This window comes from Mugil cephalus, chromosome 12 (assembly GCF_022458985.1).
Source record: "Mugil cephalus isolate CIBA_MC_2020 chromosome 12, CIBA_Mcephalus_1.1, whole genome shotgun sequence".
Classification (NCBI taxonomy): Eukaryota; Metazoa; Chordata; class Actinopteri; order Mugiliformes; family Mugilidae; genus Mugil; species Mugil cephalus.
The window spans coordinates 11,102,666-11,120,097 of record NC_061781.1 but is presented as its reverse complement, the minus strand read 5'-3'; the positions used below and the strand labels follow the sequence as shown (position 1 = coordinate 11,120,097).

At 42.9% G+C, this 17,432-nt stretch overlaps 3 protein-coding genes across 3 annotated transcripts in view; 1 reads left to right on the top strand and 2 right to left on the bottom strand.

Annotated features, from left to right (window-relative positions):
- cps1 (carbamoyl-phosphate synthase 1, mitochondrial) overlaps positions 1–1,572 on the bottom strand; it is a 56,356-nt gene extending 54,784 nt beyond the window's left edge. Inside the window, exons 1-2 of the mRNA XM_047601643.1 lie at positions 1,255–1,572; positions 175–284 (exon numbers count right to left, since the gene is read on the bottom strand). Coding sequence (XP_047457599.1) covers positions 175–284; positions 1,255–1,380 — 236 coding nt within the window. The 5' untranslated portion in view covers positions 1,381–1,572. The remainder of the gene's footprint in view (positions 1–174; positions 285–1,254) is intronic.
- Positions 1,573–9,792: 8,220 nt separating this feature from the next.
- myl1 (myosin, light chain 1, alkali; skeletal, fast) lies at positions 9,793–14,985 on the top strand. Its single transcript, XM_047601373.1, has 6 exons — positions 9,793–10,021; positions 10,712–10,739; positions 12,188–12,331; positions 12,865–13,038; positions 13,137–13,214; positions 14,392–14,985. Exons 1-6 carry the CDS (start codon positions 9,899–9,901, stop codon positions 14,418–14,420), a joined length of 576 nt encoding a protein of 191 aa, XP_047457329.1. The 5' UTR covers positions 9,793–9,898; the 3' UTR covers positions 14,421–14,985.
- The window catches only part of map2 (microtubule-associated protein 2), a 95,880-nt gene continuing 93,017 nt past the window's right edge, over positions 14,570–17,432 (bottom strand). The window contains exon 21 of the mRNA XM_047602061.1: positions 14,570–17,126. Coding sequence (XP_047458017.1) covers positions 16,905–17,126 — 222 coding nt within the window. The 3' untranslated portion in view covers positions 14,570–16,904. The remainder of the gene's footprint in view (positions 17,127–17,432) is intronic.

The following is a 17,432-nucleotide window of genomic DNA, read 5'->3' as shown; positions in this document are numbered from 1 at the left end:
AGGTGATGCTGAAGTGCATTGTTGCTGTGCTGTCAATCCCAAGCCCCTTGGTCCTGTGAGGAACTTGTAATACAGTCATTCATGTTTTATGTGACATTAATATAAGACAGATAGATTTATAGAACATCTGACCTACATCTAACAGAGTTATAACTCATCTCATCTCTTTCTTACCCCACCAGGCCTGTGTTGAAGACCAGCTCCCCAGCCACAGAGGACTCGTGCCCAAAGGAAAACCCTTTCATCCTGGTGCCATCCTCCAAGACCAGGTGGGCTGTCTGGGCCTGGGAGTTGAAGGAGACACAAGTATAACCTCACCTAAGGACAATGCAGTCTCCTTTTTTATAAAGCGGGTTTGGAAAAACCAAAGGCGAAAACAGTGAAGCATGTATGTGTGTGTAGATTTTGAGCTCAGGGGTGATGGCAACCCAGCGAGCCTCCGGGACTTGCTGCTGAAACCGCAAGCCGCTGTGAATTGTGCCAAGAATGCTGAGACAGACAAATCTGCTCATCTGTTGTGTGCGAATGACAGAGTGTGTGTGCAAGAGAGATTGAGATAAATATAATGGGTGCAGCTCCCCTCACCAAACCAGTGACCAATATTACACCTGAGACTTCCAAGCTATATAAAAAAAAAAAAAGAGTTGTGTCCGTTTCTGTGGATGTGGCAGTCAGCGTGTGTAGGGGTGATGCAACCTCGTCAACTCACTGTCCTTATAAACCCTATTCGTGAGTGAATACACAGTAAACTCACTTCTCCTTCACCACTCCAAACTCAATTCAGAAATCGAGATAATATTGCAAATTTTCGTGAGGTCACAAGCACGTACATATGAGAAATTATTTTTTATGTTATGTTTACTGTTATGTTCGTTCGGCGTGCTGTCACTGCACCGAAATCAACTTGTTTGACTACCACCAGCGTGCTGACGCAACAGTGGCAGCAAGCCGTAACTTGTAAACTAAAATACAAGAGTAGCTCATGTTCAAAAGAGAGTTGTTTTCTGAACAGGTTTAATGCCGAATACAAGAGTAGGTCCTACTGTTTTTGCAAAGTGGTTTTTACTGACTTTTAAAACGTTTTAAGTGTGCTTATAAGCAAGGAACCTCATAACTCGTTGATTTGTCTACGGGGTTCGGCTTAAGTGCGGCGTTAGTTCTCAATTTGCAGCGCTTGAGAAAGTCTTTAAAAAGTCCGTTGAGTGCACTTGTCACTGACGCCAACAGCTGTAACGAAGGTGTGGGTTTTCTTACCTTCACACTAAAAAGTTTTGCAGTTTGAAGTCTCAGGCAGCCCGACGTGCTCCCCACTTTCCTGCCAACCACGCATCCTTGTCTCAGAGATTTCACAAGGCTGTAAGCTAACAGGATTTTTGTCATGTTATCCTGAAGTTACTCCTTTGGGAAGTCGACGCGGACCTGGACGAGAAGACGACCTATATAAAAATGACAAAATAAAAGTTGAGAAACTTTTAGTTTTCTTCAATGAATTCGGTTTTGAAGTCCCCCTCGTGTCCTCGCTCGTAGTTAAAGAGGGCGCTAGAAACGTCGACCTGGATTGGCCGCCGGGCAGGAAGTGTTGGGATGTATCCTCGGGAAAACGCCCATTTTTTTTTTTTTTTTTTAATATTTAATGTCAAATGAGATCGGCTACAATCGGATTCACCTCAGTTTACAATCCGAAACTCGTTGCAAGTGTGAACAAAACAGTTGTGCACGCCAAAGTAACAAGATTTACCAAATTAACCTATTAATTAATTAATAATTACCATAGGTTTGCTTTTCTTTGGTCGATTAAGGTTAACCAAAAAGCCATTATGTGCAGGACTTTGCAATAAATCATCAGGTTTTCCAACATGTCAATGTCTTGCATTCTCATTTGATTTCATAAAAGTAAGAAAAAAAAATGCTATCCTGACTCATTTTAAAAATACACATGTGGAAGTAGCTACCTTGCGTTTTAGAACTCGGAAAAGGAACCAAGAGAAAATGCCCCTGGCGATAAATGCACCTGCTTATGGTGTAACACGTGTAAAGTGCTATCTGTGCAGCAAACTCTTTACAGCCTTTTCTCTGAGGCCAATTGGCCGCAAAGAAAGGCAAACTGACCGTGGATGGGCTTGCATGGTGGTGGGATTAGAGAGGCCCATGTATTTGCTGATGACTGCAAGACTGGTCCTCTGTGGAGAAGGCTGACTGAAAGCCACTCTGCTGTGTTCAGCAGTCTGAATAAAGTGGGTGTGGGTATTAGGAGCCGTGTAGATCGGGAAATTCCTCCACACACCAGGAATTGGTCTTAATAGACTGTGCTCTCTGATAGGTAACTTTGGAGGAAGCCATTTTCGCATCTTCAGCTTTAAAAAGAAAAAAAAAAAAAAGAATGAAAGAAAGAAAAAAGGGAAAACTGCTACAAAATTTCACTGAATGGCCAGATATTTTGCATTATGTACACACATTCCATCATTTTATAAATAATTATTTTCAGTTTTTCTCTAATTTAATTTTGTGTAAATTCTTTGCATTTGACTGAAATACGTTGCCACCTTGGTGACCACAGCTCAGGTATCCTCCTCCTGCAGATCTGTGGAACACTGCTGACATCCAGTGGCAGCTTGAGCTACGAGGCTCTGGAGGAGTCGGAAATCAATGTGGTAGTGTGGTGTCTAGGTGACGGTGGTGCTGCTCTACATATAAGGGTTATAGTAACAACTGAGAGACTGCCAGTGTTTAGGAGAAGCCATAACGGCTTAACAGTTGCCATGACACCTACACTTAAGACTTGTATGCGTAGATTACATATTTATGTAATGCATGAAGTGATGCATTAACAGTCTTTAGTTATACTACTGTCTGAGCATGATATTTACTCTTGCCTTAATATGACGACAAATCTATTAAAATAACTACAATTCAAACTGTGCTGTGCTCTAACTGGAGCATTTTCTGTCCATGTCTAGTCTCTTGCCACTAATATAAAATGAAAGAACCAACATGAAGATGTATAGAAATGGATAATGGCTTCTGCAGGAGAGGAAATATGGAAAAATTCAGTCAGCGCACTTTCTTCACTTTGCTTAACTTGTTAAGTTTATATCTTGCAATTGTATAATTTTCATTCTAAAGGGTAGAGTTCACCACGCAAATATCTTCTATAAGTCTTCTACAATCCACAAGTCTATGAAAATTATTGCTGGAATTGCACTGTGTGAATATTTTTAGACAGTGAGAACATAAAGTCACTCAACACTTACTTTGACTAGGCTATCATTTCTGTCGCCATTAAACATAAAGCATTGCATGAACAGAATACATGGCGGTATGTGGACACAGATCAAAAGAAAATGTCATTTAAATCAAATGTATATATATGAACAAAGTAGAGTGAATGTTTTATCACTGTTACATAGAATATTTCACACAACACTGCCACGCCTTTCAACTCAACACATAAGCTAACTTTAGCAGTCAAATGATTTTTTTAAAAGGTTTTCTTCTTTAAATCATTTAGCGCTTCCCTTTTCTCTGCCCCAGGCTTTTATTTAAGGGTATGCCATCAATCTAAAACCTTCGGCTGTTTGCTGTCAGTAATGACAGAATAGTATACATTGGACAAGTGTAACATGATGGCTTTGAAGCCTGGGCAGTGTACTGTATGGCCCTTTTTTGTTTGGAAGGTTGTCATTAGCTGCTCTCTAAATTCCTTCACTGATTGGCCAGTGAGCAGGCTAATGAGCCCCAGTGTCTGTCCTCGACGCAGGGATCCCACATTGTCTGCGGTTCCAAGGGTGAGTTTCAGATGGTGACCAAGCTTAAGAGAGGACGTAAATAGATAGGCAGTCTCCCTCGTCACTCTGTTTGCCAGGTTTCCAAGCACAGTCTTGGCCATGAGATGACAGGAATAATAGATGGTGTGTTTCAAGGATGCATGATGATGGTAGTTCAGTGAAGGACAGGACTGATTGGTCTCACCAGAGTGAAGATATAGGAAAGTTTAGAGGTCCACTTGTTTCATAAAGCAGCATCGGGTCAGATGTTTAGATGATTTTTAATGTGTGTGTCAGAAAACAGTTTGGACTGTTGAGATCTACAGATCTCAAAAAGTTTCCAATATCATGCAAGGCAACTCAAGATCTCACAAAAGTTCCGACTGAGTTGGGAACATAACTCGCAATCTAGCAGAATTCTGAAATTTTCCAAAAATTGAATCTTGGCAAAATTAACTCAAGATATTGCAAAAGTTTCTCGAAATCTATGAAATTTTTTCAAAGCCCTTGAATAAATTACTAAAATTGCACAAGTTTCTTTCCTCTGAGCTCATAAAAGTAGCTCAAGATTTGAAAAATATGTTGGCATCTTGTCAACTTAGTGTCAAGCAAAAGTTTCTAATGCAAAAGTAACTCAAACCCTTGGAAAACTTTCTTGAGATCTGCTCAAGATCTTGGAAAAGTTTTGAATATCTTGCAACATGCGATCAAGCTCATTCTTTTCAATAACTTGCAATTTGGAAAGTTAACTCAAAACGTAACTCAAAATCCTGTAAATGTTTCTTGGGATATTGAGAAACTATCATCACTATCAAGCATCTTGCAAAAGTACAAATGTTTCTAAGATCTCTAAGATAAAGATCCTCGAGATCTTGCAAACATGTTTTGAGATTTTCAAAAGTAATTCCCAATCTAAGAAAAGGTTCTTGAGATTATTCAAACCTTTCACGAGATCTAGCAAAAATGTACACTTTCTCTATTGACAAGACAGCATCACCATTCTTGTTTTGAGTGGCATCCTGAGATCAGGACAGTGTTCTCCTGTGACACCAACTTTAGCCTCCAGATTGTTAAAGGAAGACCAAGTCATCAGCTTGAGAAAAGAAGGAGGAGACTGTCCCTTTTGGCTGGTATCAGGTTTCCATTCTCTGTAGTGATGTAGTGCCTCCAGTAAAAAGGGCATTGGGTAGCTTTGTTTAGCCTGCCCCATCTAATCCCTGTGTGGCCAGTGGACTTTTGAGATTGCGAGGGAGGAAAGAGAACATGCGGGCCACAGCGGTTCATCAGCCCCCTTAAGGAGCCATGGCCCCCGCTCTTAGAGATCCCAAGAAACTTCACACCTCCCTGTGGGGACTATAAATAGGTGCCATCTGTCTCCCTAAGCTCAGTTACAGTCTCATTCCTTTTGGCATGGATGGACTGCAAGGGAAGGAAGCATTCAGGGTTTGAAAAGGGGGCGGAGTGGTTGGAACCATAGTCTAAAATCCACTCTCTAGTCATCACAGATGGCTGACTGGGTGACCTCTGCCACATGGTTTGCGGCGAAGGAAGTCCATTGGTGTTCTTAGTTATTTCCTTCCCTACATCAACCCTCGTGATGCTTCAGCCTGCCACAGAGGCGAAATGTCAGTGACCAGTGAACCTCAGCCATCCAAAAGGCGTTGAATAGAGGCAACTAGACTTGAATTTCTTGAAGACGTTTCGCCACTCATCTGAGTAGCTTCTTCCGATCTGAGAGACTAGTGGGAAGCTGAGGTTTTAAACAGGAAAACTCTGTGGGTAAAACCCATCAGATACTTGCTTGACCACTAATTTCCATAACGGGTAGGCTTCAGCCATCTTCAGAATATTACGGCACACTGTACTCATCTTACGATGTTTTCTAAGTTCTATACATTTCATTAATCATTCACAACGCAAGAGAAGTCCAAGGCCAGGACGGGTGCTGTGTCTTGAAATGAGTGACTCAGCCATTACCACCCCACGGGATCTTAACTGCACAATTCACAGCTGAATGGGTGAAGTTTCCTACTACCGCTTTGAATGACATACTCTGAACTGCAGAGTGTGAGGGATTTCTGCAAACGCAGTGCATCAAACGCACATCAGAGCCTCACATGACACCGTCATTCGTGAGGGGAGACGGTCATAGAGCGCCGCCTGAAACAATCCTGGCGTTGATATAGTGAAATTCCCTGTGAGTCCCTCCAAGGGCAACACCAGAGGGTGAGGAAATGACAGATCAAAGCTAGTTTGCGAAAGAATATCCCCCAAAACGCCTTCCTCTCACATCTAGCGATTCTTCATTCTGAGCTGACACGATCCAAAAAATCTCCTTTGTCTTAGCTGATGAAAGTCAGCCCCTGTGTCCTCCCTGCTATACTTCATTAACATATTTTTAATTTGTGTGTGTCACACCTTGAGGCCAGTAGCACTGTGAAATGTTATACTTGTCATCTCAATGTCCCAGGACTGCACCAGACTCAAAATGAATGCATCCACAGCTGCATCAGGAATAAAAAATAAAGAAATATATAGAATTGGTGGAATTAGGACATGAGCTAAAGAACCACCTTTAAGCGTGTGCCAGACAACTGGAAGACCATACCAAAGAAGGAACAGGGGTCATGTGTAGCGCTGACTGCTCTCATCCACGGACCTAAGCACGATATTTATAGATCAGTATTGTTTGAGCTTTGGAAGAAGGAGGCAGACTAACCAGCCACCTTGCATACCTTATGGACAGAAAAAACAGCCTAACCTTTTTTTTCCTGATCTTCAATTTACAGATCCATAGCAATTGGGTGTGTGTCTCTCGCTGCTGCATTAAAATTAATGTTTTGTAGTTATAGCATCCCCCTTCCAGTAATAAAGCCTGTCAAGTTACTAGATATTAGATGTCACATTGCGCTTGCATTGCAGGGTAGGAATCGAGGACATACCACTAAATTGTTTAGATTAAGGTAAAAGTTGAGCCAAGGATAGCAATAAAACTTTTGCCACGCCCACCAGTTTGGGTTCAGCCTAAAATAACTCAGCTATTATTGGACATTAATGGTGGCCAGCAAACTCATTCTGGTAAATTCCGCACTTTTGATTTAGCTCTGTGAGGAAGTTTTCCAGGTTTGTAGCAAGTTGTTGGACCAACAGTTTATTAAATTGTTGCGAAATCTGGTGCACACATCCCTGTCGCTTTCAGGATTAATTGCATTAACTTATGTGTTAAAATATCACATAAGGAAAATTAATGACGTTCCCATCAGACTGCGTTGTATTATGTGTGTAGTGCTAATTAGCAAATGTTAGAATTCAAGCACACCACGGTGGTTGAAGTGTTATACCAGTTTAACATCATCATGTTAGCACTGTCATCACATGTATGACCTTCGAGTTTAACACATATTTAACACTCCATTAATACAGCCTTATAAAAACCATGAGCATGGACTTGTTTTTCATCTCCTTTTCTCTGTGCCACACAGTCGTTCTCTTCTTCACATGGTGAAATATCAGCTTTAAACAGATGCTACAGTTTGCCACAAAAACAAAAACGGTAGATTTAATACTCATGCCTCTGTCTCACATTTTGCGTAGCTTGTAAAGATGTAGGATTTAATATAACTTCAGCAGTCATAAAGGAAGGCTGGATGAATCACAGTGCATAATAAAAGAGACGGCTACTTTCATTGATATATGCGCCCCTGAGAAGATGCGTAGATAAAACACCAGTTTTTGAAGACGATATTTCGGAAAAGACCTACAGCGGCATTTCTGATTAGGAACAAAAGAAAAAAAGACTGCCTCCCCTTTCCTCCCATTCTGTCATCACGCACAGCAGTGGTGCTCACCAAGAAAGGTTGTTGAATTTGACCTTCAGAAGTCACTGCTGTGCCCTTTGGCAAATAGCTGAAGACACTTCTTCTCCTTAAAGATCTGACCTCACATCGACAGCATGGGTCTTTCAAAGAGCTGGAGACTGATGATGGACAAGGGGAAGGGCAATACGTTTGGTCAGAAGGAAAAGATTGTATATCTTCACTAATGCGATACACTGAAAGGCCCGTAACCGTATACCAAAACATATTTAGAAACGTGTTTGTTCAAAGTGCTCGGGCAAATGGCACAGAACTGGCTGTAACTTTAAACATTTGAAAATATTTGATATGGCTGCAAACTTTAAATTAGCACTAGCAATGCAATATTGTAGGGTTAGATAAAAATAAATAATATAAAACAACAAAATAACAGTATTTTAATCTGCATTAAATGGCATAAAGGAGTTATTTGATGTGTAATCCAGTACTGTATGTGATTCTCACAATAAAATGTGCGACTCGAGCTGCCTTTTTTTTTTCTTCCCTTTATAAGCTGACCTGCCATCACATCTTAATAAAGCCCAGCTCTGCCATGCTGCTGGATTCATTTGGTTTCTATAGTGGAGCTCAGATCGGACTGCAGCACAGGTGCAAGGACTGGGGCAGGGTTTCTATAGGGGGAGGGAGAAAGGGGAAGTCAGACTCTGAGAAGGTGCAGTGGAGTGCCGGGGGTGAGCCTAGATGACAGCTGAGGGACTGAGGCTTTCTCTGGCTTACCCTCGTGGAGATGGGGTCAGCAAAAGCAAGTGGGTGGGGGCTGCTGGGTGAAGGAATTTATGCGGTTCCTTCGTCACCAGGCCCTGTCATGGTGGTGGGGGCAGGGGCTGCACCGCTGGCCCTGAGACAGATATAGACAAGAATTAAGGAGACAGAATTTGCACTCTTAGCCTTGTCTGGTTTACTGGCATCAGCAGCTGAAAGCTTCACTGGATCTCCATCTCCCTCTGCTTTTGCGTCACATCCTTCCTGGGGGCAGTGGTGACCCAACACCCACCTCCACCCCCTCAACATAAACCCCAAATTGAACACAGGTGCTGCTCTACCCAACACATATGTGGGTGACTCGAAATAAACAATGGCTCATTATTGGTTCTGAAAGACTCCACTTCCACCACCTGTCCGCTTTAAGCCTGCTGGACTGACAATTTCCTAAATACTTATTAGAACCTGTTGTAAGCCTGCATGCAACTTTCATTTCCACAAACTTGCCTTCAAACTTCTCCTTCTTGAGTGTTCCCACACTCTTCAGTAAAACCCAAATGTGTTTGTATCAGTACTTGACTGAAGCAGAGAGAAGGTGATCACACTGAGCAAGACATTAAATCAAATATGCCATATTCATGCACCATTAAAGCAAACCTAGATGATCTAGACGTTTCATACATATTTCATGGAAATTCAAGTCAAATTCAATCTGCACTCCTCTAAAGGCACCAGAGATCTGTTCTATAATTTAAAAACGTCTGAACTGAACTCACATCAGTTGCATTATGGTAAGTAGAGGGAGTAGAGTGTTTAATGCAGTTCTCTGATGTGACCGTGAACATCTTTTTTTTCTTTTCTGGGAAACCATATTCATCTTATTTATCATAGTTATTACGTATTTCTAATCCTTCTTTTCAACCTGGCAGAAACGAATGCTTACCGATGTATGTAACATATTATGCAACTTCCCATCGGATACATTCTTCACTTTATAAACGATTCAGGGGTAATTGGATTGTTGTATTTTTTAATTTTATTTTATCTTATTAAAACTATAGCTGCCGGCCGACTAAAATGTGACCAGCATTAGTCGCTGTTTATTGTCAAAAAGATTCGACGTTTTTTAAACAGCAGGTCATGTTACCGCTGCGAATCTGGATGCGTAATAGAGCGCATCGCCGTGCGTAAAAGTGAAACTTTTCCGATTTGCCCAGAGGAAACCCTATGGCCCCGGGTAACCCTTCACGCCGATTCCAATGTTTTCGTTCTTGATTAAAGCTATATGGCATAAATAAACACGTTCTGGCCCGCAGCCCTGCATTCCATGTTTAGAGAGAACACCTCCACACACACACACCCCTCCCATCCGTCATCCAATCCCTACACGGTTACGGCGTCGGCGGGGGTCAAGAGGAAAAATAGCCTCATATATATACGCCCAAGCTGTGATTTCTTGCTCCGAGTCCCCTCCAGTCTGTGTTGCACTCTTTGTGTGTCACCCAAACCGGGAATTGTCCGTGCTTCAGGGCCTAAGTACTTCTACTAACATTTGAAATGGCACCCAAGAAGGACCCTAAGGCTCCCGCCAAGAAGGCCGAACCTGCACCGGCACCCGCACCGGCACCCGAGCCTGCTCCTGCTCCTGCAGCTCCCGCTGTCGACCTGTCCGCCGTCAAGGTACAATGAGCCTGAAAGCATGATCTGATGTGCTTTGGGGAGGGATGGAGATAGTGTGCTGGCTGCTCAGGAAGACCCGGGATTTGAGTTTTCCAGTCACAGTTGCATGACAGAACTGTGTTAGTTCACTTAATGGAGACTTTTGGGAGACCAAATTAGTAATGTTTTCTGATGCATATGCCATACTTTTAAATGGATGACAATATGAGGACATCAAAGGACTGCTGTGACCACATTGATAATATGAATCAAACACAGATGTGTTTATATGAACACCTGGGAACAGATGTACAGATGTCACAGTGAGTTGGCTGCAGATTTAGAGGATCAGGTTGTGCAGAGGACTGGGGAGAAGGACTAGAACCATGGAGAGCTCACCAAAGCTTAGACCACACCCAGCGCTCTCTGGATTGGACTATCAGAGCGGTGACTAATGTGTGATGGCAATGCAGCGCGACACCAAATGTGGACATGTTAATGTAGCTAAAGATGGACCCCGCACAGATCAGGTGCCACCATGTGGTGCCTATTCTGGCAAGATTAATGTCGTTTTAGGCAGATTTGTTTGAACCAGATTGAAAGAAGAATATGAGGCTAAGTCGGACCAGTGAATAAAAATCTGATGTGATGCTGATTGCATGGCACCTCCAAACTTGTGTACTTACAAGACTGCTTTGTATTGGCTTGTAGGTGGAATTCAGCGCAGACCAGATTGAAGGTATGTAAGCCTCGTCCTACCTTTTGCAACCACATGGCATCAAATACAGCCCGTAAAACTCAGGCCATCAGTATCAAAAATACTGAACAAACAAAGCAAAACCCTTTGAGAGTCCACCAATGGGAAGACTTTGATAGTAAAATTAACTTAACGCCAGGGCTCAGCAGCATCAGGTTTATTAGGTGCTCACGACAGATGGTCACCTCAGTCATTTTTGAGTTTTGACATTCCGTAAGAATATCAGAGGCCTTGTCAAATCTCTTAGTGTCCAAATGAAGCGAAGAACCTATTCATGTGTGCAGCTCATTGTAATTAAACTTAAAAACAGTAGACCACAGTAGTAGCCACAGTAGAGAGAACGTACCTTCAGAAAGGTGGTCATAGTTTCTTGGCTAAATGCAGTGCTTGTAACTGCAGCTGTTGTCAGTGCAACATTTTCCAGTGGTAAACACGTGCACACTTTCATTCTGAGCAAACATGAGCTACTTGACCTGAAATGAGGTGGCCTCAGATTAAGACCATAAAGATCGTATTGCACATTAATGACGGCCGTAGATGAAGAGCAATTCTATCCACCTCTGAGTCCCTTAGTTACTAACTTCAACTTAAGTAGCTGCTTGCAGTTATGCTACACCTCTATGTCACTAGATCCGTGGTATCAAAATAACGGCCAGGAAACGACAGCCAAGAACAATTTAAAAAATAAGCTAAGTTCAGAGATCAGACAAAGAGAAATAGTGAAATGACAGTGTGACAGAAAGAAACACCTGCGTGCTGTTGGCTGATTTCACTCTGCAGGAACAGACCTGAGGTCTGACCTGCTCCTCGTTACGCTGAAGTCAGCATTCCCTACTTTTACTCAGCTCACCCGCAGCGGAGGGCCTTGCCTTTAAAAGGAGGGGGCTCATATTCTCAGCTATGTTTATCAATTCCAAGGTGGTCTTTTAAAAGAGCCCATAGCCCTGCTAAGAGAGAGAGAGAGAGAGAGAGAGAGAGAGAGAGAGAGAAGGAGACAGCTGAGATAGAAATAGAACAAGGGGTGACTGAAGTCGGCAGGAGTTCGTCTATTGAGCCAATAATACCGCAACCTTTTGAGATGTCTTGCACTTGTTTTATGTTTCCCTTCTTAGCTTGTGGAGTAGTGGCCTCCACCTGCAGGCAGGCGTGCAATGGCCTCAGCTGTCACCTGGCGAATTGCAAACCACTGATTCCAATAATGAGAAAAATGCATACAATGCATATATTCAGAAAAAAACCTATGAAACATATTTTCTTATACAAAAATTACTGCCCTGTAACACACTGTCAGAGTCGAATAGTTTGAGGTCTATCAAAGGAATATAATCGAACATTTGAAAAGCTCCAACGCACAACCACTAGCCTCTTCATGATGCTGGAAATGCTGGATCAGTGAAGTGAGGATCTCCCCTTCTCCCTCTATCCAACAGACTACAGGGAGGCCTTCGGTCTGTTCGACAGAGTGGGTGACAACAAGGTGGCTTACAACCAGATCGCCGACATCATGCGCGCTCTGGGACAGAACCCCACCAACAAGGAGGTCAGCAAGCTGCTGGGAAACCCCTCCGCTGACGGTGAGTGATGCATTCAGTCACGGTTATATGTGTGTTTACAGTTATTCATGTGTCTATTTGTTATGTTTGAATTTGGTCATTTCATGCAAAAGGTCTTAAAAAAAGAGAATGATAAATGAGATTAATTTACAATCCACTTCTAAAGCAAATAAGCTAAATGTTTTAAGGAGAATGGCTCTGGTTTCAGTCATCTCCAGTTTTCATGATGTTATCACGGCGTTTGTGGCACAATATTTAAAAGAGGCACACCATACAAAATTCGATCGCAATTACTGATCAGTGTGTGCCTCTGATGTTTAATTAACCAATGCAATGTGTACATCTCTGGAAACCAAAAACAAAAAAAGTTATTCTAAGTTAAACAAGTAAAACAAACAAACAAAAAAAATTTAAAAAAATAAATCTTGTCACAGGACCTTCACAGTGAACCTACTGAACTCCTTAGTATAAACATAACCTGCAGTAGAGAGGTGGAAATACATTATTGATGCAGAAAATATCGCCTGAGGATACACCCGTCTCCTTTAATACAGACATGACCAACAAGAGAGTAGAGTTCGAGGCCTTCCTGCCCATGCTGCAGACCATCATCAACAGCCCAAACAAGGCAGGATTCGAGGACTACGTTGAGGGTCTGCGCGTCTTTGACAAGGAGGGCAACGGCACAGTGATGGGCGCTGAGCTGCGTATCGTCCTGTCAACACTGGGTGAGTCGGCTGCTGCATTGCCGTACCTGTCGGAGAAGCACGCGCCTGCACCGCTGTGTGTGTCGCTCACATCAGATGTTCTCTGGTTCCCCCTACAGGCGAGAAGATGACTGAGGCTGAGATCGATGCCCTCATGGCTGGACAGGAGGACGAGAACGGCTGTGTCAACTACGAGGGTGAGCCGCAAATTTACCCCGTAACAGGAACTATATTACTGCTGCGATAATTTAACGGACAAGTGGGATATAATCATTTAGGTTTTCAGCCTGCAAGACAATTAAGAATATCTGTGAGGATGTCTAGTAAAGTCAGAGGCTGATGAAACGCATCATCACAGTATTTCTTGTTAATATAGTATTACAAGTCCTCCTAAATTTCATATTTAAACATGGCACCTGTTCAGTTGTATATATTTCCAGAACAGAAATCTGAGCAGTGGATAAAGCCAGGTTCAAACTTACTGTTTCATTCTGCTTTACGAAAGGATTTTTGGATATATGTTGTTTTATGACTATTAATTCATAAAATACTACAACAGTCAGAACTGTTTTTTTTTTTTAATGAAATGTTGTATAGTTAATACATAGCTATTAATCATATAAGAGAAATATATAAATATACACGTGTTGAGTTTGAGAGTTTAAATAAAAGCGATTTCTAATGGAAATCAGTGTTTACACTATAGTTTGAGCTAATAAAATAAACACCTGAACACATTTTAATGGACAGATTTCAGCAAAAAATAACTTGTAGGTTCAGATTTGTATTTTTACACCAATCTCTAAGAAAATATGTTAAAGAAGCGAGGTGGCTCAGTATCTCCAAATTGACCACTGCGTCATGTTTTGAGTCCTTCCCCTCTGGTCTTGACCTCTGCTGCGCTGTTTTCGACCAGCTAGTTTTAATTTAGCTCCTTTGTGAGTTCGTCATCCTTATAGAGGAGTGTTTACTGAATCACTGTGATCCCTCCAATGCACACTTAACCCCTGAGGACAGACCAAGCCGAGCAGTGAAACATCTGCAGCTGCTTATTTAAAAGCACAAAGCCTCATGATTTAAATGGTTAAGAACCCATTACCATAGCAACAACATCAGCAGCAGTATTTCCACTGTAATAGGAGTGCTCATACTGTCATTTGCTTTTTTTCTTTCCTGTTCTCAATAGGTACACACACTTAGAATCAGCATGTCTGCACCAATGTCCACTTTATGTATTTCTACAGTAATGTTTATGTTCCAGTGGGTTTTTAGCTGTTTTTATCTGATGTCATTTGGACCATTTATTCACTCTCCTCACTCACTCGCTCCTCTCTTTTGTTCTTTTGTTTCTGTTGCCTCGGTCTTCATCTGCAGCCTTTGTGAAGCACATCATGTCTGTGTAAGGACCCTGCCACTGCGGTGGTGAGCATCGTATAAGTGCAGACCCCATGGTGTCGCGACATCCTCTCGCTGTTTTCCTGTACCATCTGTGGACGCAGGGGGAACAAAGGACTATGAGATGTCATTTCCTGAACCCTTCCTTCTTTTTCTCTTTTTCTTTTGTTTTTGTTCTACACTTTTTTTCCTTCCTCTTTTTGTCCAAACTGGTGCTTTTTCTTTTCTTCTATCGTTCTCCTCCCGCTCTCGGGTTGCTGCCCTCCCGACTCGTCACAAGGAGTTCCTTTCCCTCGTGTTCCCCCGAGCCCTCCCTTCCTCATCCTCTCTGGTCTGATTGGGGTTTTTTGTTGTCACAGAGGAACAGTGATGGAGGGTGAAAGGTGGGATGAAAATGACCGCCCCCCCTCCCTCTTGCTGTCTGGCTCTCAATCTGTCAATAAAGTGACTGGTTTGGCCCAGGACTGGCCATCAAAATGAATCCACTCCTCACCCATCCCATCCCTGAGTCTTAATTTATTGTATCCTCTGCCATTTCACAATAAATTGTCAAACTCCCATTTTATTTCCCAATTTTTGACTCTCTATTTATTTTTCTCACTGCTATACGGGGTAGTCACTTCAGTCAGATGCGTACAGTACATTTTGCAACATATGCTACATACACAGATGAATGCCAGATGAAACATCTGTACTACTCTCAATTATGAAGCTTCAGCTAGCGGTGGATTAGCTTTATTAAGGACACAACTTGTGACTTTTGATTTATCTAATTTGGTCAGCAGCTGCACCGATCTGCCACTCCGCTCCTCTGTCACGGCCGTCAGAAAAGAAAACAGCACTCCAGCATCACCTTTTCTCCTTTTTATTGTCATTAATTATTGTAACTGGTGTCATATCAACAAGAGAAAAACTGCGCACATCTACCTTTTAAATACATTTACAGTTGCCTTGGGGTGGAGCAGGGAGGGGGAGAGGGGGTGTGGGAGGGGGAGAGGGCACACAGAGATGGGCAATGCAGAAAAAACACAGAAGCAAACAAACAGTCGCAAGTGAGGGCAGTAAATAGGCGGGGGGGCGTACTACATGTGGCGTCCGAGAAAGAAAAACTAGATCACCTGAACACTTTTTTTTTTCCCTAACAGATAAAACAGGAGTGTCTTTTTCAGGATTTTTCAAAACATCACTTATTTCCCCTTCCCCCCCCCCCCCCCAACTTCATCTCCAACATATTGCAACATAAACATCCAGGCACGGAAGCGTCCGCCGCGAAAACGGAAAGGGATCTGCACCAAATGCACACACAGACAGGTTTCAGGATAGCTGCATCTCCCGCCAGATATCGAGGTCTCAAACTCGAGCGCCGTCCTCGCGGTGAAGCGAGCCGTCACCACGTCTCGGCCGCTGACTTTTGGAGGACGAGCCCCGGCGTTAGACGTTGTTCTGACGCGCATACGAGCTGCTGTGTTGAACTGACGCGAGCGAGCGTGTGTGCGTGTGTGTGTGTGCGTGTGTGTGTGTGGCTCTCCGACAGGGCCGAGATGCATTCCTTAGCAACACCAAATCAGCTGTCTGACACTGTCACCAAGCATTACACTGTAAACAACTATTAACTACAAAACATGAATTTGTTTCATTTTTATCCAATAGATGAGGAAATAACTTACTAAAATCCTTTTTTTTTTGTAATTACAAAATAGCCTCTTTTAATATTTGAATCCATACATGCTTGTCTTAACGCGACCTAGTTCTTGCATAAATGCAATTTTACAGTTATATTTTATAGCCATGTTGTCACTTCCTTTTAAAATGTTTCGAGGACACGAGGATGGCAAAGAACTTGTATTTTATACACGTTTCTATATATATTTGTTAAATATATCATATACTGGATGAGAAGAATGACTTGCAGTAAGGTCGTTTTGTTTTTGTTTTGTTTTTTTTTTGGCGGGGTGGGTGGGCGGTGGGGTGTCTGGCGTCCATGCACGTTTACTGAGCAAGAACAATACGTGCGGCATGGTGAGGTGGTCACATTACGTCTGATTTAAAGTAGAAAAAGAAAAAGAAAAAAAAGCTGCAGCTTCTTCAAAACACGGATCCAAAACCAGTCAAGCCAATACTGGGTCCCCACTATGAAGCAGATATACCACTTAATCTAGGGCCGGTGCTCGGACCGAACTATTCTAAGCAACATCATTCAAAAAAAAAAAAGGGAGATCGATAAAATGAGTCAGAAATAGCACATGTTTATGTTTAAAATAGGAAACGGTTTCAAGAGGACCAAAGTACAGTAGCTCCTAATTTGAGTCTCTACTTAAGTGTTGAGTGATGGATCTTGAAGTAAAGGTGTTTAGAGGCTGTGGTTTAGCTGAGTAGTGGTGTTAACCGGTCGGCCTCAGGGTGGCAGGAGAGGGCAGAAAAGTTTACGGGGATCAGGGTGAGGATGTTTGGGACGGGGGCGCCGCAGAGCAGCAGGCCACAGATCCAAGTGTTCACAAACCCTGCTTGGCCAGAGCCGCGGTGACGTCCTCGGCCAGGGTCGCCAGCTGCGGGGACTCGGTCATGTTGAGGCTGCCGGAGGACGATAGCTGGCTGTCGCGGTGGCGTTGGGGGGACACCGAGCCGGAGAGGCCGGGCGACTGGACGACGATGTCTGCGCCGTGGTCCACTCGGGCCTTGGCCTGGTCACGGAACGTCAGCCTGTGGCTCTCGATCTGTTGAAGGCAGGCGTGAAGGTGCGATGTGAGGAAACATCTGACATCAGGCCACAGGGTAGTATTTATTTTATGTATTTGAATCAGCAAACAGGGAAACAAGCAATTATATAATGTGCCGTCCTGGGTTTACTACACTCTGAGGCCTCCGGAGGTCGACTGAACCCTTTGTGTCACCTTTACGAATTGGCAGTGGCGTTTTCCATACCTTTACTGCTACCCACATGAGAAGATAAAGGAATGCAACAAGTTTTTGGAAGACTGGCGCAGTGGAGACATCATTTTAACATATATGTACTAAAGTGT